A 26691-nucleotide genomic window follows, 5' to 3' on the forward strand; every position below is an offset into this window, starting at 1 on the left:
GAAGAAGGGTAAATTCAGGAAAAAAAGGAAGAAGATAAGATTTTAAGAGGTTTGAAAGAGAAAGCTTCAGCTGGAGCCATTAACATTATGCTCTCTGCTATAACCCTCTTGTATAAGTTCACTGGGTTTATGAGATTCTGTGGGCACTGTATTTTTTGGTATATTTCCCACACAGCCATGTGACATTGTGTTTAAATGGATGTGTGTGGGAGTGAGAGTGATAGAGACAGAGGAACTGAGAGACATGGGGAGATAGTGACCCTCACGGGTTTATAAAGGTGTGTGATTTGAGAAGGGCAGTCATAGCTCTGGGGTAATGAGCGTGTATGAGTCGGGCAGGGTTAATGGGGTGCATGCATGTGGGATTCAGTAACGAGCAAACAGCGCTCACACACACAAAAAAAGCCACCCACTGATCCTGCCGTCCAATTCATTAGCACCATCAGGCAGCATGCACCGGTGGAAAGTTTGATAGTTGCGCTTTTGTTCTTACCTTATTGTTTGACCTGTAAAAATTCTCATTGCCACCACATTTGTGTGACTGCAGCCTTTTCTTCATTGAAGCAACACTCTGGCCAAAAAAAAGTACCATTTACAAAACTTTCTCCTTATTATTGTAATGGATCCGAAAAAGATACATTTCATATCTGAAGTGTGTTTCTTTAGCTTTGTACTGGAGCTGCAATGCTAATGTAGCTTGCAAGTAAGGCAACCTTATGGCTACATCACCAATTGGCATAGTGTCATTCTGTTAATATTAGCATATGATAAACAGAATGACCCATTATTATTAAAGAAAAAACAAATATCATAATAAGACTGGAACCATGTTAGGATGTTATGTTTTACTGTGAATATACTGTCATTTTGCCTCTAAATGATGGGCCTGGGATAAGGTGTCTGGGATTCCGATTTTTAAATTTCTAGAAATTAAGGTGAGTCAGAAATCAAATCTGTGTTTGAGACCCTGAATAGCTCATCATGAATAGCTCATCATGGGGATGTGGTAGCCTTGTGGTTAAGGTGTTTACTTTAACCACAAGGCGGTTGTGAGTTGAAATTCCAGGTCCAACAATCCTCCATTGCTGGTCACTCTGGATATGGTGTAAGTCATGGGTTTAGTCAAACAGAATCTTAAAGGCAAATCTGGAGGCTGTAAGCTTCCCCAATTCATTATCTATATTAGCCTTTCAGATCAAGTGCAAAATTAAAGTCTGTGCTGCGTCTCCCCTGCTTCTCCGCTGTTTTAGGGATCGAAGCATGGCAGATTTAAAGAGCTTCCTGACCAGAAGCAGACTGGAAGCAGAGGATGATGGAGATCTCTTTACTGAACTGCTGCATTTGGGTAATAAATAGTTTTCAGTTTAATGGAGAATGTAAGTGTTATTAAGCATTTCTACAATTTAGGAGCAGATAATTTAGGCTGGGAAATTATCATTACCAGACCATCAGGTTAGCATCGATAGCAGAGCAGAATTACAGAACCCAGAAGCCAATTCACTCCACATGTTAATAATCCAATGCACTCAACATGTGAACCAATTTTTAAGCAATCTAGCATTTAAATCATTTAGTGTTTAATGCCTGATATAAGTATAATCTTATCCATGCCATGTTCAAGTTTATTTAATTTGTGTTTAGGTTAAATCATCTTACTGTGTGTTGCAGTGGCATTAAACATGCATGTTTAGTGATACCAATTTGTGTGCATATGTTTATTTGTGTGTGTATAGATCTGACTTTGGAGCATGAACGTGAAGCATTTCGCTTGGCCACTGTAGAGCCAGTGTGCCAGCTAAGAGAGGACCTCCTCTACAGACTGATGTCACAGCCTCCAGCAGCCAATGAGCACAAAGAGTGGGTTCATGTCCTTCAGCAGGTACATAAACAAGCACCAGAACACTCTTCATATCACCAGAACAGTCTTCATATCACCAGCACACTCTTCATATCACCAGAACAGTCTTCATATCACCAGCACACTCTTCATAACAACAGAACACTTTTCATATCACCAGAACACTCTTCATATTACCAAAACATATTTATATCACCAGCACACTCTTCATATCACCAGAACACTCTTCATAACAACAGCACACTTTTCATATCACCAGAACACTCTTCATATCACCAGCACACTCTTCATATTACCAAAACATATTTATATCACCAGCACACTCTTCATAACACCAGAACACTTCATATCACCAGCACACTCTTCATATCACCAGCACACTCTTTATAACACCAGCACACTCTTCATATCACCAGCACACTCTTTATATCACCAGTACACTCTTTATATCACCAGCACACTTCATATCACTCACACACTCTTCATATCACCAGCACACTCTTTATAACACCAGCACACTCTTCATATCACCCGCACACTCTTTATATCACCAGCACACTCTTTATAACACCAGCACACTCTTTATATCACCAGAACAGTCTTCATATCACCAGAACAGTCTTCATATCACCAGCACACTCTTCATAACACCAGCACACTCTTCATAACACCAGCACACTCTTCATAACACCAGCACACTCTTCATAACACCAGCACACTCTTCATATCACCAGCACACTCTTCATATCACCAGCACACTCTTCATATCACCAGCACACTCTTCATATCACCAGCACACTCTTCATAACACCAGCACACTCTTGATATCACCAGCACACTCTTTATATCACCAGAATACTCTTCATATCACCAGCACACTCTTCATATTACCAGAACATATTAATATCACCAGCACACTCTTCATAACACCAGAACACTTCATATCACCAGCACACTCTTCATATTACCAAAACATATTTATATCACCAGCACACTCTTCATAACACCAGCACACTCTTCATATCACCAGCACACTCTTCATAACACCAGCACACTCTTCATAACACCAGCACACTCTTCATATCACCAGCACACTCTTTATAACACCAGCACACTCTTCATATCACCAGCACACTCTTCATATCACCAGCACACTCTTCATAACACCAGCACACTCTTGATATCACCAGCACACTCTTTATAACAGCAGCACACTCTTTATATCACCAGAATACTCTTCATATCACCAGCACACTCTTCATATTACCAGAACATATTAATATCACCAGCACACTCTTCATAACACCAGAACACTTCATATCACCAGCACACTCTTCATATTACCAAAACATATTTATATCACCAGCACACTCTTCATAACACCAGCACACTCTTCATATCACCAGCACACTCTTCATAACACCAGCACACTCTTCATAACACCAGCACACTCTTCATATCACCAGCACACTCTTTATAACACCAGCACACTCTTCATATCACCAGCACACTCTTCATATCACCAGCACACTCTTCATATCACCAGTTCCCTCTTTTATTTTCTGAATGTTGTACATATATTTATTTAAATTCTATGTTTTTTTACATCTATATTTGGAGTGTTATGCATCTGTAACATAATTTCTCTTGAGGGATCAAAAACAGTTCATATCTGTCACTCTCCTTGCTCTGTATATCTGCCTGATCTCTCTCCCCTGCTGTTTCACGTCCTTGTAACAAAATTATTTAATAATAAATTTTAATTAATGCCCGGCTAATTGCCAGGCATGTTTGTTTACAAAGTTGCTGAAGCATAAAATTACAAAATGACAGCCATGTAAAACATAAATGACATCATAACCCTCTGAGCTACAGTAAAAAAAAAAAAACAAAAAAAAAACTTAGTTACACTTTAAAAAAAGCTATTTTGTAAATTTTGGGTTCCCCACAGGGTCCAAACATTATAAACCGACCTTCTGAGGTCCCTGACTCTGATAATTACATACCTTTCTTAATAATTTAACTGAGGATATTGAATTATTCATAGCAATTACTGAAAAATATGTACAAATAATATGCATATCTGAATAGAACCAAAAGCATAAACATGCCACTGAGGGTCAGAACAATCAAGTGTAATCGTAATAGTGTTGCTGAATAATTCATGTAATTAATGATTCATCTTCTTTATATCACAGTACTTGTCGATTGTGATTAGACAGATTAAAGGTGGGGTCACCGTTGTTTGAGAAATGCTTCAGAAAACTGCGTTGGGACACCAAACAAAAGAAAAACAAAACTAACGAACAACAAAGCTTGTTTGTTTATCTGCAATCGTATTGTTCTTCCCTTCAGCTATGATAAAGATTTCTTTCCCTTAGTTGCCTGGGATAAATATGTACGTGTGGGCGGAGCTACCAATACAGGGGTGGGACCCATTTGGGTTGTTTTGGTGATTTCAAATGTCAACATTGGCTTTCAAACAACGTACACCCCACCTTTAATATTCTATAATAGCAGTTCTATAATTAACACTAGCTCAGGCTGCAAGACAACTCTCAGGCTTCTAACATCGTACTTATTCTGACATCATTTTGCAGGAACAAATAATTCACATGATCATTTTGTAATTTAAGACTTAATCATATTTGGAGTGAGCCTCCAGTGTCGGTACATGTGTAATGATGTAATCGTCGGCTAAAACACATGCACATGCAACAGCCACCCCACCACTTGATTCTATTAAACCATGGTGTGTTTGTATTTAACTTACATCAAAAACGCAAATGGAGAGCACAATGCTACTGTCAGGTTTAGTTGGCATGGCGTAGATTTAACAGACCCAAATGCAGGGATAAAAACGAACTAGGGTTTATTCGACGAAATCATAACAAAAAGATGACTTAACTGAAGGAAACATAATATAAACCAAAACGAGATCATTTTAAAACTACATTACAGAACTAAGACAAAAACAAGGTTACTTAACACATGGAAACAAAACATTAACGTGACAGAACACAACGGCGAACATAGAGCACGTTGTGAACAACGACTCAACAATCAACACACATGGAAGGGTATAAATAATTAACCACATTAGGAGTAATGGGAAACAGGTTAACCCCAGTGCTCCGGCAGGGTGTAGTCCCAGTCTCTGTCAGCTACATGTTTTTTACGATTTTGTTATTATATTATGGGCATTAAACCATTCTTTGTCTCCCAAAACCTTCCCTTGCTAGTTATGGTACATGCGTAATGATGTCATCATCGGATAAAACACGTACACTTCAGACTAAACTTCCAACGTGAAAACATCCTTTAACACTTTGCAACATGGAATAATCTTCAGGATCGAGGGCGTTGCTGTAATTAGTAACAGAACATTGTTTCTGACTTGTTTTGTGAATGTACTACAGCATTACAACAGAACGTTAAACTGATCAGGTGCATTTTTTATGAAACACAGAAAGAGAAACGATACAAATAAAAATAAATATGAACTTATGAACTTGAAGATGTGCAATACTGGAAACTAATACATCTCTCAGCGGTAAGAGGAACGCCACTATGTGTGTGGCACATTACACCACTCTGTCCTCGATTATTTCCTTATAACAGAAACAGCGTGCAGCAGAATTCACCCATGTGTTTGTCAAATTTATTCTAAAATATTCCCATTCCACACAGCATGCATGAACATATGAATTCTCTTTGATGCAAACACATCAGCAGACACAAAAGGAGGTTGAGAATCAGAAATTCTCATTACAGTAATAAAGTAAACGATTCATTTAAACACAAACGAAAAGAAAGTGACCTTTCAGAATACTGTGTAAGTTGGCACTTAGAAATGCAGAGAATTTTATATATATATATATATATATATATATAAAATACAAAATGAAGTGGTGATTATCTCAACCTTAAAATATAGTGTTATAAATGAAGAGTCAAATAGTTCATTGGTAAGAGAAACCAGTAAGCAGATGGAGGACTGAGCGTTGAAATCCCAAGTCTGCCAACGTTTCCTTGGTCAGTGACCGGGCTGTGAACTGGAAAATTAATAGCACCATCATGCTGCTGTTATGCTCTCGGGAAAGACTCTTAACCCTGCTGCGCCAGGCAGTATTGCATCTTTACTGAATGAACAGGTCTGTCCTTTTGGTTACAGATTTGAGAGTTTGATGAATCATGGATCACTTTATATACTGAGTATATGGACATGGACAAGATGTTAATTTTTGGGCTGGTGGAAGTACATTGAATAATAGCTAATAAAATCAATCGTGTCGTAATGTAGACATTTTAATGTTGATTAAAATGAAAATTTTACATGTTTAGACATAAAATGCAGTAAACCTGTTTTTTTTTATTTATTTTTTTTAAAGCTTGTAACGTACAAGGTAGTTACTGTAAATAATATATCAAGCATGGCTTATTGATATGGCTGCTTGGGATCTGTGTTTCAGTAGAGTGCAGAATGAACTCACATTCCATAAGTAAGAGCAGAGTGTGAAGGTTGAATTATCTGAGCAAAAGCACAGCTGTACATAAAATATTGCAATCCACACAAGATAATGGGAGACATATCAGAGTTCAGAGAGAACAAATTGTTGGAGCGTGTCTCGCTGACACATCTGTGACCAGGAGAGCAAGTTTTTGAGGTGTATCGAGAGCCACTTTATTCAGAGTAATGTCAGCAAACCGCCGCAAAGGACAGACCACATGCAATAGGAGTAACTGTTGACGCAAGAGGAAGCAAATACAGATTTCTCATCAGAAAAGTGAGTCTTTACATACTGTATACAACATATGGTTGACTCTCTGTAAGCCCAAAGCATTTATAGCCTTTACATGACTGAGCAGATGAGGATAAACGGCCTTGCTTGAGGACCCACTAATAGTAGTTTGGTGGTCCTGGAATTTCTGATCAGTAGTACAAACAGCAGTCTTAACCACTGAGCTACCACTTCCTCTATAGGACCTGAAGAATCCTTAACCCTTTAATGAAACCTGAACACATTGTCCTGCATCACGTAGAAGGTTCTTTCAGTTATGGACTAATCTCAGGTTCACTATGGCATTGTGAGACCAAAAGCAATGAAAGGTACTCTCAGGAACACAGAAATAGTTCTTCTTTGGTATATGATGCCATAGAAGGACCATTTCTTGGTTCCTGACAGAACCTTTCATTGCATGGGGTCTCATAATGAACCTTAAATCAGTTCCTAAGTTAAAGAACCTTCCACATGATGCAGAACAATAGGTTTTGGAGTGTGTTTAATTAGGAGATTAACAAACGATGTGGCTTCATTCGTCCTGAAGCAAGCGAGGTGAAGGTTAGTGTAGTCTCTGAGACTCATGAAACCAGTCGCTGCATCTTCACCCACCCCAGCTAGTACAGTAGCTATTCATTTATAAGTGAGAGCTAGGTAGTAGGAGGGATTTGATCGATTTTCATATGGGAGAAAAATCGTGGTATCAGGAAATACTATGGGTTTTCAATCTCTTCCCCAAAGGATGCTATCTATCATGAGAAAATACCAATTGTCTATATGTTGTTAAATGAAGCTGTGCCATAACACAGCACAATGAAAGATATCATTCATAAAACAAGAAGGTACTAATATAAGGAAGCGAAAGTAGTTGAGCATGTTGTATAACCTGGATAGCAGTCACAGTCCTCTGGTTTTAATGGGAGGCAGGAGAATGTGTTGTGCAGAAACATCTTCACGTAGGAATATAAATGGATAGCTCTGACATACAGTATATATTTTTGCAGCACACACACACACACACACACACACACATACACACACTGCAGTGAGTTACTCTTTGAGACTCGGTGTTCCCATTTGTTTTTGAACAATAACAGAGATTCGTGTGGATCTATCGGCTTTGTCCTGAATGTAAGTAATTATATCGATTTTTAAAACGCTCCCCCTCCCAATCCCCCACACGCAGAGAAAATGGGAAACAGTCACTCTTCTACTTCTCTCTGCGGTGTTCCACTGCATAAAAACGACCCGTTATCAGGCCTTATCACCTTATCGCTAACATTTTTAACGCACCTTTTCCCACATTACATAACTGAAGCTCTGAATGGAATGGTATTATGCTGTTTGCCCGGGTATGATTATTAAATTCCTCACCTCTCTAGCAGTAATGATGGGAAAAGGGGACAGGGTTCATATTCAATATGTTAATGGCTTTGGTGATACGTACATGCTGTTGGAGAGGGCACACTCACAGAGACATGAGATATGAGTCATCTAATCAGCTGATCCTCTCTTTCAGCTCATTCACTGCTATGTACAAATGTAAGCACCATCTTCTCTCTCTCTCTCTCTCTCTCTCTCTCTCTCGCTCTCTCTCTCACTCTCTTTCTCTGTTCTTTCTTATTCAATATCCCGTGTTATGGATTTTTAAGCAGCTCTACTTCGTTTAAAAAAAATCAGCGAAGATAAAATTTAAAGTGGAAGAAAGCCTGGCTAGACAGGAGGATGTGGGTTTTATTCTATAGAAGCTTTCAAGATGATTGCTATTGCTTTTCACTTTCCAGAATGCAATAATCCAAATAAAATTTGGAGCTGCATAGTAATTTCTTTAATAAATAGAACTGTTATTGTCACCAACAGCAAAATAAAAAGCACACACAAGACAGAGGTCTTGAAGACCAGACTACATTTACATAAATATAACAGTTTAGATAAAATTATAGCTATTAACACCTCAGCAATGATACAGACGCTTTGAGCCGAACGTCCTCTTCTCCGGTTAACGACACTATAGCTACAGTAGTGTTATATTTGACTTGTAATTCTATGTCAGCATGGATACTGTACCTATCTGCCAGGGGACCATGAAGACATGTAAAACAGCAATGTCAAGCCAAATATACCGTGATGCTTAGCTGTTAAGGTGCCGTGCCATAGAAATGTCATTCAATGCCTTTTCAACAATCTGCCACTGTGTTGTCATACACCATGACAATTCATGCAATGATTTTTTATGTTATAGTCTGGATAATCTTGTTTACAGTGTAATGCATTTTTGCTGCGTTCAGGTGTGTTAGGTTTGGGGAATTCAAACATTGTTTTATAGGGAATGTAAGCCATATAGCACATAACTATGGGATTAGACAGTATAGTTTGTTCAGTTCATTGCTAAAGCTCACATCATGCTATAATGAACCCTATGCTGCTCTTTGAACAGCTGACATGGTGTATTTTCTGAGGACGTGCGGCTCAGGAATCAAAGATCAAAGATGGTAGCCATCTTGCATGCATGTGCAGTATTTATAAAAAAAACAACAAACGTTTAGAGATGGTAAGGCAAGGCTTATTCTTGCCAAAGTCATGGCAAGGCAGTTGTTAGCTACTAACAACTTGTTAGATAGTTGTTAGTATAGAAGAGACAGAGAGAGAGAGAGAGAGAGAGAGAGAGAGAGAGAGAGAGAGAGAGAGAGAGAGAGAGACTGTCTGTTATGTCTTTCTATTAACCAGAGAACTGCTCTCATTAATGCTCTTGGTGAAGCACAGTTTAAATACTAAGAAGTAAAGCTATTAAAGAGCTTGACCTCATGTATTAAGAACCTTTTAAAGGAAATTTCTTAGCGATACGTGATAAAAGATAAAACTGTGAACACACATTTAAGTGGAATTTAAATGGGGGACATGCAACAGAAAACATACTTTAACTTAAAATTTTTGGACTTGGAAGAAATTATGTTAAAAATATGTCGATGGTGAACAGCAGTGCTGGATTTTCTTTTTCTGTGCTAGCTGAGGAACCTAATGTACAGGTCTAACAGTTATAGAGGTGAGACTGAGCTGAATTCAGAAGCATATGGCAGATGCCCTTATCCAGAGTGACTTACATTTTATCTCATAGTATTTGTATTACTGAGGAATTGCAGTTTGCAGTAGCAGTTTGGTGGACCTGGGATTCAAACTCACAACCTTCCAATCGGTAGTCCGACATCTTAACCACCAGGCTACCAAAATTCCTTTAAACACATCTCTAGTGTCTGTTGTTTTACACAGCTCTATAAATGCAGTCTGTCATGTCCTATAGCGATGTATAATATACACAATTACTAAAGATTTTCAGTAGATACATAGCCAGGAATTAATTTTCACCGTTGGGATGAGAAAATATGCTAAATGAAATCACAGCAAGGTCTGTACAGATATAAAGGAAAGCGTGATATGCTCATGCATTTTGATGCAGTAATGCCACATATTTCTTACTGGATTATATTTTAATAAATGATCTGTTACAAGTGTTGTTATAATCTCATAAAATACAGTTATGACAGATCAATTAAAAATTATTCAAATAGGATGTTAGGAATAAAGGAAAAGAGTCATTGAATCATATGAAAACCGTGTCACACTGGTATTTCTGTGCCCTGCTACAGTAGCTTACAGCAAGTTTTCTAACAGAAACTGGGAAAAGACCTGTCATAAAAAAGCTGAAAGCCAAAATAAAGTGTGCTTAATTCATGTTTGTGGAGGTTAAATATTGTTCAAAATCATCATTACAGTGTTTGTACATCATTATAGTGCAGATTATAGTATACAAACTGGTAATTGTGCGGTTATAAACTGCACTGTACTGAATACGTGTTAAATTAATCCTGCTTCCGACTAAAGCTTGTAACGTGGAATTTCTGACCCAGGGGAACTAAAATAAACTAAAGTTTTGACTTTTTGACATCAACTTGGCTGCTTATACCATCAACTTTGAACAAGGTAGCACTTTTTTTTATTTACTTTTAAAAGATACTGTATATGAGTATAATTTTAGTTTGCAAACAAGGTGGACTAGAAAAGTTCCTAACCCCAAATCCCTCTGATGCTCAGTCACAGCTCCTGATTCTGACAAAATAAAACACAGTTAAACTGCTTTATCAAACAATTAAATTAAATGTAATAATGCTAAGCACATTTGATTACTGTTTTTTGTCTTTGCTATCCTTATTTACTGTTATATGACTTGTTTTGCTTAGATGTGATATAAAAAAAAGATGGAAAGAAGACAGCTGGAGGTGGAAAAGTTAATTGGGGAGAAGTGTGTGTGTGTGTGTGTGTGTGTGTGTGTGTGTGTGTGTGTGTGTGTGTGTGTGTGTGTGTGTGTGTAATATACCACAAGCAATTACCTCTTGCTACCTCTACTTAAGGACAATAGAAATGATCCTTTGGCACATTCAGAAATAAATCTGAAACGTTTTTTTTAAATCCATGACTCCTTGACCTCTGTCTGTGCATTTGCTCACAGAAATCCTCATTTTCCTCCTTCCATTGTTTATCCTTCCTACCCTCTGTCTGTTTCTTGCCCCAGGTGGTATCTGTGAAGGAACAGCAGCAGGCTGTGATGGACAGACTGCAGGATGAGTGTGTGGCTCTCGAGCAGGAGTTAAGCGCTGCTGGACTGGAGGTATTAATCACTCTAGCACTGTTAGGCACTGCATATATTAGCAGGCTGATGCTATTTTCATCAGCATGTATTTTTATATAATGGTGGGCAGGGGAAGAACGTGAAGCTATGCTAGACACTATAGGAATTTTAGTGTGTGATCATTTTAAAACAAAAAAATGTTTTGATGTAATAAGATGATTTAATTTACATACAATTTACCAGCAGCATGTTGTGTGATGCTACTTATACTGTAGTGTGATTGTGTGTTATGCGAGGAATGATGTATTGGGGAGGGAAGTGGTAGCTCAGTGGTTAAGGCATTGGACTAGTGATTGGAAGGTTGTGAGTTTGATTCCCCGGACCACCAGGCTGCCACTGCCGGGCCCTTGGACAAGGCCCTTAACCCTCAATCGCTTAGTTGTATAAAATTAGATTAAATGTCAGTCGCTCAGGATAAGGTTGCCTGTCAAATGCCTGAAATGTAAGTATAATGTGATGTGTTGTGGAAAATTGTCAGAAAACAGAAATAGGCTTTTCAGACATGAATGCAAGTGAGTGTTTATTTAAATATAAGCAGTCAAATCCAAGCACATAAGGCACAAAAAATAAGCCACTGCTCAGTCAGTGTAGAAAGGGGGGAACAAAGGAAAGGCAAAACACAGTGATGAAAAAAAATGAGGCAAATGTCAAAAAACAGGTTAGTAAAAGACAGATCAAAAGGCTTGGTAACATCTCAGACCGAAAGAGAAGAGAGCATGTACTTCAAAATATATGAGCGAAAAGACCTTTTAGTCCTTTTACAGTGGCTGTGAGAACACAGAGAGTGAAAACAGGTAAGTGATAAAAATGAAGGTGAAAGTGGGAGTGTATGTGTGTTGTGGATGATTATCTGTGCTCGTAGGCCATGATGCACTGTGGATAACATGACGTTAGTAGATGTGACACGTATGTCATAGCGGTTACAGTATTAACCGTTACTCACTCATTTTCTCTAATACAAACAGGCAAGAAAAATTCAGCTGGTTGCCAAGAAACTGATGTCCTCCTTTATAAGACTTTACCTAGACACTCCTTCAATTATTGTTCAATAAAATCTCCACATTTTATTTGTTTCACCATATAAATCGCACACATTTATTTTTATGAATGAACACCAGCTTTGTAATTCTTTTATAATTATTCTTAAATTTTGCATTTTTAAATTATGGATAATTTTGCTGACAGAAAATTATAAAATAGTTGCATAAATCACTATAGTTATGACTGTAAATCACCTTGTTATATATAAAACACATATATTCATATGTATAATATATACATTTAATATATTACATGTAAAAATATTACATGGTATTTTGCTGCACTGGGTTGTGACTGTAATAAAGTTGTAAATACAATGTAATAAATGACTCTAGGTGTCCAGAAACATTTGACTGTCAGTGTATACAGTATATTTATTAGAATGATCAGATTTGATTGCCTACTTGAACACGTAGTTACGGCTCTGTTGTAGGAACGACTGGATGCTTCTGCAGTAGAGGAGTATGTTGGCGGTCTGCAACAGATACCAGAGGAGATCCTGACCACACACTGCCCTTACTCCGAAGCCAAAGAAGCCATCATCAGTGCCTTCATAAACATGTCAAATAAATACTCTGTGCGCCTGCAGACAATACGCAGCAGGTTGCAGGGCCTGGACAGGTGATACACAATATACACAGACACATATACTGTATAAGCATACAATACACACAGATAAAAATGTAGATATATTTTATTCTATTTTAAAAATAAATTTCAGTAAATCTGCTTTGTGACAACGTATATTGTTAATAATAGATGTTATATGAATATAATTGACATTGGATTAACCCAGATTCTGAATATGTAACAGAACCACCTCAATCTTAAACCAGCCTAGTCTTTCCTGCGGTAAACTGTCACTGCATTATCTGAATTTGCATACGTGATCATGATTGGCTCTTTTATTTTATGATGCAATAACACTTTCCTGACACATATTCTCAATACATGAGTTTCTCCATTGAATCCAGCTTCAGTGACTTTGACTGGTCTGTTCATTCAGATCGAGTTCTGCTGAAAAGATTAGATCATAACAAACATCTTTTTAAAGGTTTAGGGTGATTTTAAAGCGTTCGGGTGTCTCGCAGTGTTTGCTGAGTAAAAAGATTTGATCATGAGGTTAGGGATTTAAGACAGCTTGATGAATCTGTCTATTTACCAAATGTACTGACGTGGACAAGAATCTTGTCTTGGTGTTGATGATGTGTCAAACACTGGCAGTTCATATAGAGCAGATCGCAATGAAGCGATACCTCAAGGTAACAAATACAAATGAAATGACATTCAAATGAATGAATATCAGAGAACATATTAACATCAGGGAAAATCGAAAAAGCAGTAGTTTTTCTCCAATTGCCTCAACTGCTCATCTGCATTCTTTCTGAGGAAAGCAATATTTACCCCTTTTAAGCATATATCAGCATACAGATTCCAAAGACTAGATAATAGTATTGTGATTGACCATGATTTGAGAGTATACCCTTGCTCCTACCTTGAGAGCATGGACATTTTTATTCTCTTTAGACTCCCAGACGCAGATGACTGGCATTTTCAGCTTTGTGATCTCTGATCCTATGTCGAATGCTTTTCTGTCACACCACATGGGAACCTGGGCAGGTGTTTTGAACTCTCTGTTTCACTGATGCAATGTCCTCGCTTTGTTTCCTGTCCTGCCCCTTGAGCAACCGTGCAAGGTTTATGGACAAGGGACAACGGACAAAAAATTTGCAAAAGGATTATATTGAAATTTTTCTGTGTCATGTTTTGTTCACTGCATTCCCCATCCTCCATCCATCCTTTACCGTGTATCCTATGCAAGGTCACGAGGAGCCTAACCCAGGTTACCAGGGATCAAGGTGGTGGCACCCTGAAAAACATGAAAACCCATCACAGGGCACAATCATGCACATACTCACACACCTATTAACACATTACAGACAATTTAAAGATGCCAGTCAACCCACAATGCTTTAGACTGAGAGAGGAAACATGAGTAACCTGGTGGAAACTCCCAAAGCAGGAGGAGAACTCTGCTCACCGAGCCACATTGTCCTTTATTCTTTCAACCTGCATAAATTCTCAAAAAAAAAAAAAAAAACCCTAGGAAACGAGTTTCATGGGGAAAACAGTCTGAAAACATTTGCTTTAGCCTGTAAACATTTGAGCAAGTTTGAATATTCTTTGGTGACAATTAATTAATGCCATATGCTGAGTGAAGAATTAATGATGAAACATCTTTATTTAGCACAAACCGCCATGTGTTTTCCACTGATGCAATATTTACTTTTTGCCACAGCTCCCTGTTTTCTGCAGTGCTTTTTTTCTGTCTTGACCCATATGTGAAGAACCCAAAGGAGTCACTTAAAAAAAAAAAAAAAGACTTTCCATGTTATGTCACAATCCCATTAGGAATACTATACCCAAAGATTCCTACCAACAAATGAAAGGTAGCAGAAAAGTGTTCTTACCAACAAATGAAAAGCTAGCAGAAAATACTGTACCTGTGGGAACAGATCTTATTTGCATAATGCACCCCCTGCCATCTAAAATGTGTATTATTAGCAGTGATAGCACTTCTGGGTGAAGGACTGCTGTGAGAACTGCTTATGTGCAGAAGTGCAATTACCATAGCCAGGGCTCCTCAAAATTGCAAACACCATTATGTACAAGGTCTGTATTTGTACATCACACAGACCTGAAGCGATCATGGCAGTCACGTCTCTCGACCAGACTCATCACATCACATAGAGGAGTGACACACGGATCCCACTATATGGATTATTACATTACAGAAGTCATGAAGCAGCTGCTATATTTCAGGTAATAGTGTCATATTCTGCTCGTTGTGTCATCCTAACGATGCAGATCCTGCTCACCCCCGCAGTGATGCCTAATTAATGTGCCTGACCACCATATCAGCTCTCCCTTAGCTCATTAAGCCCAATTAAAAGCTTAGCTGAACTCCGAGGGCTTTAAAAATGGCATCCAAATCACATCGTCTAAAGAGCAGCCTCTGCAATGTATCCCCAGGCAGCGACTCCCTACAGGGCTTGATAACACGCACACAAACACACACACACAGACACACACGCAAGCACAGCATGCATGCCTGCCAAAGAAGCAAACAAACACACACAGATTGATTTCTCAATGCACAAGGCAGAAAGACATGGAGATTTTGAAAGGAGAGTAAAGTCAGTCAGACAATTTCCCCCCTCCATCTGCCACATAAGGGGATAAGTGAATAATTTCCTTTCCTCCTCAGAAATGTTACTTTCCACATCAGAAATCCATATGGATAATGTTATAATTACACACTGACTCTCATTACATCATTCTAATAAGTCATGTTTGTTATTCACAAAGTCGTGAGGTTTATCTTTTTTGGAAAATGCAGCCACATGGTGTGTAATTAGCGCAGACACACTGACACATTACTGTGTGTTAATTTGTCAGTGTCTGTGATTCATCCTGGCGGTAGTTTAGCATTTGGTGCAGAGGCAGAGCAAGTAGTGATATCTGAATGCATTTTTAATTCAAGCTCAGGGTAAGTGGCTGTGAAGTATTGAATGTGATCAACCCTCAGTGAAAATGACTTTAGGTTATATCACAGCATGTCAAATTCGGGAGATTTTATTAAAAAGTTGATATTAAATTGCTATGAAAAACCAGTCTGGCTCTCGCAGCAGTTTAAATGTGTTTCTGTGAGGTGGTGGGTGTTTAAAAGACATTAACCTGATAATGGATATGATTTGTGAGCAAACTCTGGAATGATGAGATGATATGAAAGGGGTCAGGTTTAAATAGCACAGAAAGCAGAGTATATATATATATATATATATATATATATGTCTATGTTTAGACAAATTCAATATTACTTTTAAGCTGATATATTTACAGGACATGCTCAAAAACAAGAAGCACAGACTGTTTGACTGTCACGCTGTCAAACTGCATCATTGTGAATGTTTTTCTGACACAAACCCGCTCATATATCCGACACTAGCTACTGAGACAACAGCAAAAGCCAGGCCTTTGAAATGTACTGTTTTAGAGGCATGTAGTGGTGGGTGGTATACCAGCATAAGTGAGAAACTGTTCTGGAAAGTTGTTGAAATGTTGAAATCCAGTTACTAATACAGCAGGAAATAAAATAGAAAAGAATCTCATACAGGGCTGAATAAACAATAAAATCAGTTAGTTTTGAGTAAAGCTCCAGTGGGCTGCACAGTCCCAAGTTTGTTTACCTGATTATTTAAATGACAAAGCTTACAAATAGACTATACGGGCAAAGTTACATCAACACCTCACCATCGCACCCGTATGTGGCACTTCCATAAACTGTTTCCACAAAGTTTTAAGCACAAAGCAATCCCCATCAAGACAAAGTTGAAGTCCTGAACTCAAGACCACTGAACCCCTTTGGGATCAACTGGAACACTGACTGCACCCTAGACCTCCTCACCTAACATCAGTGCCTGATCTCACCAATGCTCATGTAGCTGAGCACAGATCCCCACAGCCATATACCGGTTTCCTTCAGGTACACTGGTTTCCTCCCACAGTTCATTGACATCCAATGCAGGCTGATTAGCATCTCTAAATTGTCAGTAGAGTGTGAGTGTGTACATGATTGTGACCTGGATAAGCGGTAGAGAACATGGATGGATGGAGATTTATAAGAGCATTTTTTTTTCAGGGCAGCCGGGCTCCCGATTCAGCCACCTCTAAAATCATAACACATGGACAATCTCATATCTGTCACCTAATACATTTAAACCTAATTTAATTCGGAACCTTATTCCAAACTTTTATATATAAATTCTCAAATTGCAACTCGACATTGTATAACAGTAACAGAGACAGCAGAATTTCAATCAATATTTCGTCACTTTCCTTTAGCTGACTGGCAACGGACAGAAGATCTGCAGTGTGTACAGAAGAGTCTGACTTCGTACCACTGTGCCAATGAGATGTCATATATCCATCGTCCCTGTGGACTGACACCACATTGCAAAAATGCAGAAAAAGTGGAAATAACTCAGATATGGTCAAGTCCTTATCTGTTGTAAGATTGCAATAAACAAAAGTGATTATTAATTCTATTTGTAGACTTTTTACTAATTCCAAATTTGAAAGTTTTGTTCTTTTATCTAAGAATTTATTCACATTTATTTTTCTAGACAGATGCAAAGTACATTAAGAAAATTTAAAATTTTAAAGATATATGTTTAATAATGTTTGATTTGGCACCAAGACTCATCTTAGAGGATCTTATGTGGTCCTTATCCCCCTTTTTTTTTATAGTGACCCAATTTTAAGGGCTCAAAATACTTGCAATCCAAATGGTTCGATTTGTCGATTTTGTCAGGTGCATGGATTGTATTTTATGCTTGTGCTACATCCCAATTTAAAACAGTGAGGGGAGAAACATCATTACTCTCAAATACAGTGCCTTTGACTTACTGCTACTGGACTTCATGATAGGCTTGAACTCCACAATGATGAAATCATAGCCTGGGAAGATTGTATAAACCCTAGATGGCATTTTTACGAGGCACAGTTTTTCATTGTGTGTGTGTGTGTGTGTGTGTGTGTGTGTGTACATTAGGAATTGTGGTTGGAATGAAGAGGATCACTTGCAGTTTCTCCACATCATAGGTCAATATTCTCCTGAGCTAAGAAACCACAGAGGGCTCTATATGGACATGCTCCAGAGAATTCTGCCACATGTCTCCAGAGCAGAACTGGTTAGTTACAGCACACACTCTATCTATCTATCTATCTATCTATCTATCTATCTATCTATCTATCTATCTATCTATCTATCTATCTATCTGTCTGTCTGTCTGTCTGTCTGTCTGTCTGTCTGTCTGTCTGTCTGTCTGTCTGTCTGTCTGTCTGTCTGTCCGTCCGCCCGTCCGTCCGTCTGTCCATTCATCTATCCATATTTGGTGTTTATCTGTTTACATTTCCTCAGGTCTCACTCAGCACAGCATCATTTTTTACCACAGCTTCCGCTCTGACTAAATGTCCATGTGTTTCTCCCTCCCAGTGAACTATTTTCAAGACTGAATCCCAAAATTTTGGGCTAAAAATGATCATTTCTTAATTGCTCTAAAATTTGCATACTTTAAGCTAGAATTAAGCTTTCAGAGTGACAGATGAATTACTTTCACTACTGTAGGCAGGCAGGTAGGCATGTCGGCAGGTAGATAGATTTCCTCTTTGAACTGTCCACTCTTTTCTTTTTCGACACAAAGACCTGTATTGGGTTTTTTCTTGGGCGAGACCTTGCTGATGATACAGCACTTCAGTGAGCAAGAACACGGTCATGTGTTTACAGAAACGTACATCGATGAAGAGACAGAGGAGAAATGGTGCACTAACAAAGTAGATAGATTTTCTTAAATTCTTAAAAGTTTGACAAGAAGTAGAATAATCTTTTGCATAATGCATGAAGCCAACTAATTTTAGTCAATGCTTGATTTGAAAAGGATTAGATGGCTTTTAGTCATGAGTTGGTCTAATAAAGAGCATCAGTAACTGTATAGTAAACTTAACACTTAAGTCATGATGCATGTGTAGTCTTAATATAAGGAAGTGCGTATAAAACGTTTAATGTCCCAGGCTAATACCCATAATTATTGTTTTAGTGTTTTATTCTTGTGTTACAAAGCTGTATAAAATAAGTTGTACTTGTAGTTTGGATTCATTTGCATTTTATAGGCACATGTTTAAAACTTGGGGGGCACGGTGGCTTAGTGGTTAGGATGTTTGCCTCACACCTTCAGGGTTGGGGGTTCGATTCCCGCCTCCGCCTTGGTGTGTGGAGTTTGCATGTTCTCTCCGTGCCTCTGGGGTTTCCTCCGGGTACTCCGGTTTCTTCCCCTGGTCCAAAGACATGCATGGTAGGTTGATTGGCATCTCTGGAAAATTGTCCGTAGTGTGTGAGTGAATGAGAGTGTGTGTGGCCTGCGATGGGTTGGCACTCTGTCCAGGGTGTATCGTGCCTTGATGCCCGATGACGCCTGAGATAGGCACAGGCTCCCCGTGACCCGAGAAGTTCGGATAAGCGGTAGAAAATGAATGAATGAATGTTTAAAACTTTTGTTTAAGAAATCAGTAACTTCCATTTTAATACATTTTGATTAAAAAAGTTTTTTTTAGTATAAGAAAGTATGCCTTATCCTTCAAATATACACTATACATGTGGTTGATAAAGTTTCAATGGAAATGCTAGTTTTCATTTAAATTAGCATTATTGTGGTAACCAGTTTGCAGTATGAGTGTGTAGTATTGAGTGTACAGTGTGAGTCACATGCTTTCATTCAACTGTCAATACCTTTACTGCTTCTCAGAGAAAAAGTAACAGAAAAAAACTTCGCTTCACCACATTACTTTTGCATGTCTGTGTATTCCTGGAGGACTTTTAATTTTCCTTGCAAGAGGATGGTCTTAAAAAAGATCCGGCTGGTGAAAGAATGAGTGTTTATAGCCATTATAAAAAAAAAATGATTACACCAATTATCTTCTTTCGGGTGATGTTTCACCGTATTAAGTGTGAAGAAGAAAGAGAGAAATTAGAAGTATGATTATAGTTCTTTAATCAGTACAATTGTTATGATAAGCTAATTGCTCTGGCAGAAATAAAATAATAGCTTCCTTTTTTTTTAATCATTGGGACACATTACATTTATACAGTCATCCTTTGCCGTTTGTTTGATTCACCTTTCTTGTTCTCTGTCCCTGTTTATTTAATTTAATTACTTATTGAACAACCAGTTCTTCTCACCCATCTCCTTCTTTTTTTATCTTACACCCAAACAGCAGGGGACTATCAGCTATCGTCCTTACTGGCTTTGCATATCAGCAGCTTTAGCCATCAATCTTTCTCCTTTTGTTCATGCTTTCTTTCTTACTCAGATTGCGCTTGATGTCTCGGGTTCCCCAAAGTGTTACAGTGCAGATATGATCTAAGCTGATAGTCCAAACTCATAACTGCTCTACTATTTCCTGATAAGATTTGTGCTCTGTTTAAGAAACATGACCCTGTATTTTCTTTTCCTTGTCTATCATCTTTTACTTTAGGAGTCACTTATTTCCCAATTATTTCTCACCTATTTACTTTCTTCATAACACCCCCCACATGGGATATTCTACCATTTATTCATCAAGACTTATCTGTATCTAAAAGATTAAAGTAATTTAAAACTGTACTAAGAAGAGAATTCCTGCTCAGATGAAATGTGAACGCATGAAAGATTTATTTTTTTGGCTGTGAGAAACCGTCACAGGCTTCCACTGTATATGGATATGTTCTCAAACACAGGGCTGGGGTTTTCCCAACATAGACGTGGTAGATAGAGAGAATATTTCTAAGAGTTTCTGACATTTGATTTTAAACAGCTACTGACACACCAAGGCATTTCACACACCACACCACAGCATTTCTCTTACTGGTGTGGCTTTTATCAGCCTAGAGTGAGCAAAACAAGGATCATGACACTTTGAGAAAAAACTCCAGACTGTGTTTCTGCAATCAAATGTGCGAGCGTGGTGCAAACACAGATTCACAGTGGTTTTTAAATGGTAGCTAGGCTGGATTTTTGGGTTTAGTGGCATTTACAGTACATTCTTGGGGTAGTTTTGCTGGCGTATGGAAAAACACACAGAGGAACACAATGAAAATCTACACATAATATAAAATGGAATTTAATATATAAATATATAAATATTTTAAAAGACAAGTACTTTTACATATAGTATAAATATGCAGCACACAGGCTTGTAAGTATACATGCCAAATTGAAATGACAAATGATAGACATAGATCATAGATAAAGAGAGAAATAATTTCAGCTGGCCAGTAAGATGCAGTTATACAGTATAAATATGAATACAGTAAAGTGACGTGATACAAATAGCAATAGTACAAGAAGAAGGTTTGAGAGACATCACTTCCATTACATTGGATATAAACACACAGATACTGTAGAAACACACATAATCAAACATGCACACAAATATATAAACATGCACACACACACACACACACACACACAGGCTGTAGTTTTACCACTTGGTAATGATGTGTCATGTTTAAAGTGGGATATTTTATTTTTAAACTTCAGAACACTAATATTTTCTGAGGCTCTTCATAAATTTAACCAGTTTTAATAAAATATATGCTTTGGGCTCTGTCTTGCCCCACACTCAATAAACAGCAGAAAAACAAATGAAGTACACTTCTCAAATGTTTGCACTAGCATTCATGCCTTCTTGCCTGTGCAGCATATGTCTTCGGAGACAACACTGAAGTGTAAGAACACCGACGAGCCGTATTTTGTTTGTGATTTAGGGTAGGTGAGCAGGTAGGGGATTTGGGTAACTTCTCCCCAAATCACCTTTAAGGAGAGCGATAACTAAGATACAATCGATATTTCCACCGATTTTTCTGTTTAGTTTCTAATAATGAGTGACAAATCCTTTAACACACAATGATTCCTGCACACAGACCCCACTGATTTACCCTGCTACTAAATGAAATGGAGGCAAAAAATCTAAGTAGGAAGATGAATACGTCAAATATACTCACACACCTAGCGCAGCGAGTTCACATAAGCCTAATTATATACTATGTAGTTAAATAGCAGTGTTATATAGTGTTATAAATTCATTGTTATTCAAGTATCGTACGTCGTGCCGTTCTGCTCTTGAGCATGGTTAAACTTTCTTGTTGTTTTTTTCTTTTATGATGTACACTGCTCACTCAAAATTAGAATCTACAGTCAGCGTGTCAGTGAGAACAACTCGTGTTCAGTTATATATTTAAACAGTATATGCGGTTGTTCAAATATGATGGATATTATATGCTGGTGCACCTGCAAAATATTGAATTAACTCAGAAGAATTATTAATTCGGAGTTCAGGATTACAGCAGAGGGATCAGAAAAGATGTCATTCTTTCTTTGAGAGACTGCAAATTCAAATTCTGTTGTTGCCACAGTGAATCCTGGCTGGAAGCCAAGTGAGAAAAACTGTCCATGTTGTCAGGATGGGAAAATAGTCATGCTCTCTCCCCCTGTCAGTCAGAGTAACACTGGCCAGTCACACAGGGCTTTGAGCTCAAGTATGTGGAAGAGGGTAGACAATGCGCTCGAGTATTTTGAGTTCGAGTGTTTGTTTTGTTGTAATGGAGAGATGGATGGTGTGTCCGACCTGGCAGGTGAATAAATTAAAGAGAAAATGTGGAAATAAATTATACTGGAAATAATGTATATACTGTCATCTTACTGTATTGTTCAGATTCAGATGCCAGTAGTTGTAATATCGGTGCCTCAGCCTAGCCGCCGGAGGGAGCCATCCATCTCCACTTGCGCTTCCGGGGTTCTCTGCGTCACAAGTCTTAAATCATAACTCCTAAAGACTCACACATCACTTGCTAGTTTATTGGCTTATGTTATAAAGTACATATCTAGACCACTTTTCATTGTATATCATTATAAAAGAAAATGGGATTCATCAGACCATTCTTCTTCTTTCATTTCTTCCATTGCTCCGTGGTCAAGTCCTAATGCTTACTTGCCCACCCTGAGCTACACGGTCTGCAGCTACGTAGGCTCATACTCGTAAGCTTTAGTGCACTGTGTGTTCTGACACCTTTCTATTATAGCCAGCATTAATGTTTTCAGCCATTTGTACTCCAGTATCTCGTTTGTGGGATCAGACCATACAGCCTAGCCTTTGCTCCCCACAGGCCCATGACCCCTGTTGCTGGCTCACCTGTTGTCCTTTTTGGGAACACTTTTGGTGGAGACTAACCACTGAATCCTGGGAACACTCCACAAGACCTGTTTTGGATATGCACTGATCCAGTCTTCTAGTCATTACAATTTTCAAAGCCTCTCAGATCCTTACACTTGCCCATTTTTCCTGCTTCCAACATATTATCTTTAAGAACTGACTGTTTATTTGCTGCATAATTTATCCCACCCCTCACTCAACAAAACCATTCTACTTTTACAGGAAGAAGAAGACAATATATTTTTAGTGAATTTACTGACAGTGTCCCATAAATGGATGTTGTATTTCATATACACTTAGACTGGTACCCACAAATCTCTTTAGGTTTTGCTTCTGGGCAGCTAAGTTGAAAAAATCTAGAACAGATGGACAGTTGTTTTACCCCAGAGTCAAGGTCTAACATTCTTCAGTAACTTTTATTTCTTTGCTAAGGATGGGTGGATCTTAAGGCTTATAGCAGGAACACTGGGCATGAGACAGGAATTCACCAAGCATGGGATCATATGGGATGCATGTCTATTGCAGTACACACACTGGTATTCACGTTCATACCTAGGGCCAATTCAACGTAGTTGATTCAACTGCTGCCATATACATGAGGACAGGATGCAAGAGACTACACCAATAGTAACAAGACACTGAACTCAGGATTGAACCTGGAGGGACAGCAGTGCTATTTTGGCATCTAAAAAGACCAGCAGTAACATTTGTAAGCGTTCTTCTTAGACTGAGGCATGGAGATGGACAGGATTCAAAAATGATCCAAAATGCAGCTGCCCGGCTTGTTTTCAACCTGCCAAAGTTCTCGCATACCACCCCGCTACTGCGATCCCTCCACTGGCTTCCGGTAGCTGCACGCATCCGGTTCAAAACACTGATGCTGGCCTACAAAGCCAAAAATGGACCAGCCCCCTCTTACCTCAAAGCCCTCATCATTCCTCGCACTGCACCCCGCAACCTCCGATCTACCAGCACTGCTCGACTGGTTCCACCATCTCTCAGGGTAAGAGGCAAGTATACTACAAGACTCTTCTCTGTACTGGCACCAAGGTGGTGGAATGAACTTCCCATAGAGGTCCGGACAGCCGAATCACTGGCTATTTTCAAGCGGCGGTTGAAGACCTACTTATTCAGGAAACACTTCAACTAGCACTTCTTTCCTTATCTTTTGCATTTTAAAAAAAAAACAAAAAAAAAAAAAAAAAAAAAAAAACCTTTGACACTTTTTCATTGTAACTTTGAACAAATGTTTTAAACTCATGGTATCTTAAGTATGTAACCTAGTGAACCAGCATTAATGTATTCAGTGTTAGAGATTTAAGCACTTATGTACGTCGCTCTGGATAAGGGCGTCTGCCAAATGCTGTAAATGTAAATGTAAATGTAAATGATTCGATCCAAGAATGATACATTCAATGTTCTGCATGCAAAATCTCAGAGGGCAGCTGCCTTCCAAATGAAGCTTGCAAAAATGTTGTCTACCAAGGGAGCTGACATCATATTGGAAAGCAATGAAAGGAAGACTTCAAAATATGGCAAAATACATACACACCAACAAAGGAAGACAGTCTGTTCTTCTGATTCCGAAACCTGCTGTAAGAATTGGTGCTAAGCATGTGTTCAGCCTTGTTAAATGAAATCCAGGTGTGTAAAGCTTTTGTGATTTAGAATATAAGTGCGTTGATTATTTGAAGTACATAACCTTAGACAAATGTACCTGTCATTCATGTCACAATTCAGCCTTTGTGTCTGGTTGTTTTTATTGCACTCACCTTCAGAAAGGTGATTTTAAGAATTCGGCATCTAACGGATCATGAAGCTGAGGCCATAAAACGACACGCAGATGGGAAGCATTGTTGAGGCGCCCAGCTCGTCCTGCCTCTGAACTGCTGCCCGTTCGGCCCTTTGAAGTGAGATAAATGTTCTCCATGTTAAAAGTTTCCGAGCCCAATTTAGGCCTACCTGGAGCTACGTTTCTCACCTGTTATTTCACAGCTTGAAATTAGAGAGTGATAAAGAGTTGAAAACGTTTTAAGAAGCCCCTTCCCTCTTTCTTTCTGCTTTCTTTGTTAGCTTTTATTTCTGTTTTTTGGGTCCTTGACGTGAAAAATAAATCCCCAAAAACGAATGGCTGTTTGAAATGAATTGTTGACAATGACTCATTTTAAAGGCTCGGACTGTGTTCTTGGTCCAAGCACTCGCTCTGGGAAATAATTGGAAATGGGTATTTTAGCAAATGTTGGTAAATGTATGTACTTCTGGGGAAACAGTTTCTTTCTCAAGACGTCTGCAGACATAATGAGTATACTAAGCAAAAATGACATTAGTCTCACTCATACAGAAGTCGGACAGTGACACTGAAATGCCTGGTTTTAGACCATAATCGTTTAATAGTATGGTGTACAGTAGGTCCTTCTCTTGCAGCCAGTACAGCAGCACTTCTTCTTGGGAAAAACAGAAACAAGTCTTGCACAGATTGTTTAAACCAGTTTGGGTCCTCCAGAAGGATTCAGTAGTCTTTGGCAGTGCTGCACCGCTCCAGGGTGGTGAGCTTCTTTGGGTGATTTACACAGTGCAGCACTCAAGGAAGTTGGGAAGGACAGTGAAGGTGGAGTCATCAGAGAGCAATACATGTTTTAGTGTCTACAGCCCAAGATCTCCTGATGGCACCATTGACACTGACGGTTGGCATTGGCACAAATAACCAAAGTTTTGGCTATAGCAGACTGACCATTAATATTTACATTTACAGCATTTAGCAGACACCCTTATCCAGAGTGACTTACAACTGAGGGTTAAAGGCCTTGCTCAGGGGCCCAGCAGTGGCAGCTTGACCTTCTGACCAGTAGCCCAACACCTTAACCACTGAGCTACCACATTGCCCCTATAGAGCTCCAGACAAACAGTTTTGGTGGAAACAGGAGAGCCAAGGTGCATGTTTAATTCTGAAGTGAGTTGGGCAGCTGTGGTTTTGTTTTTTGGACGCAGTCTGGGTTCCTGGAAATCCTTTTCAGACAGCTTCCTCTTACGCTGACAGTTACTTCTGTTGGATGTGGTTAGTCCTTGTGGTGGTATGACATTACTCTGCATAACATGGCTCTTGATACACCACAAAGACTCGCTGTCCTGGTCAAAAATGTACCATCAAACAGATCTATCTTAAAAATAGAAAAAAAACTAAATTCTTTCTACCAGTGTTTGCTTGTAAAAATTATTCTTTAGTTCCCACTTACTATACATGAGATGCAGAAAGAGGTTCTGTGCTATTCTGCCCCCTAGTGCTCAGTGCATGAGGTGTCTTTGCCCTGCCAACCACATCAAGCCAGCTTTCATCCAGAGTGATAAACTCTCCCCTTGTCTAGAAGGCACTGGTGTTAATTCATTTCACATGTTGCCTGATATTCATCATAATCTGACACATTGCACTCAGGAACAATGAAATAAAGAATAATGATGTCTATAGTGAACCAAACCTTAACCACAGTAGCCAAAAGGAAACATTTAAGCTGTTGAATTTG

At 38.7% G+C, this 26691-nt stretch overlaps 1 protein-coding gene across 1 annotated transcript in view; it reads left to right on the forward strand.

The window, feature by feature from the left end:
* The window catches only part of LOC113660847 (coiled-coil domain-containing protein 148), an 82258-nt gene that overhangs the window by 23094 nt on the left and 32473 nt on the right, over positions 1–26691 (forward strand). The window contains exons 5-9 of the mRNA XM_027174676.2: positions 1251–1345; positions 1734–1879; positions 11207–11302; positions 12798–12985; positions 17979–18117. Of these exons, the coding sequence (XP_027030477.2) occupies positions 1251–1345; positions 1734–1879; positions 11207–11302; positions 12798–12985; positions 17979–18117 (664 nt within the window). The remainder of the gene's footprint in view (positions 1–1250; positions 1346–1733; positions 1880–11206; positions 11303–12797; positions 12986–17978; positions 18118–26691) is intronic.

This window comes from Tachysurus fulvidraco, chromosome 6 (assembly GCF_022655615.1).
Source record: "Tachysurus fulvidraco isolate hzauxx_2018 chromosome 6, HZAU_PFXX_2.0, whole genome shotgun sequence".
In the NCBI taxonomy this organism is placed as follows: Eukaryota; Metazoa; Chordata; class Actinopteri; order Siluriformes; family Bagridae; genus Tachysurus; species Tachysurus fulvidraco.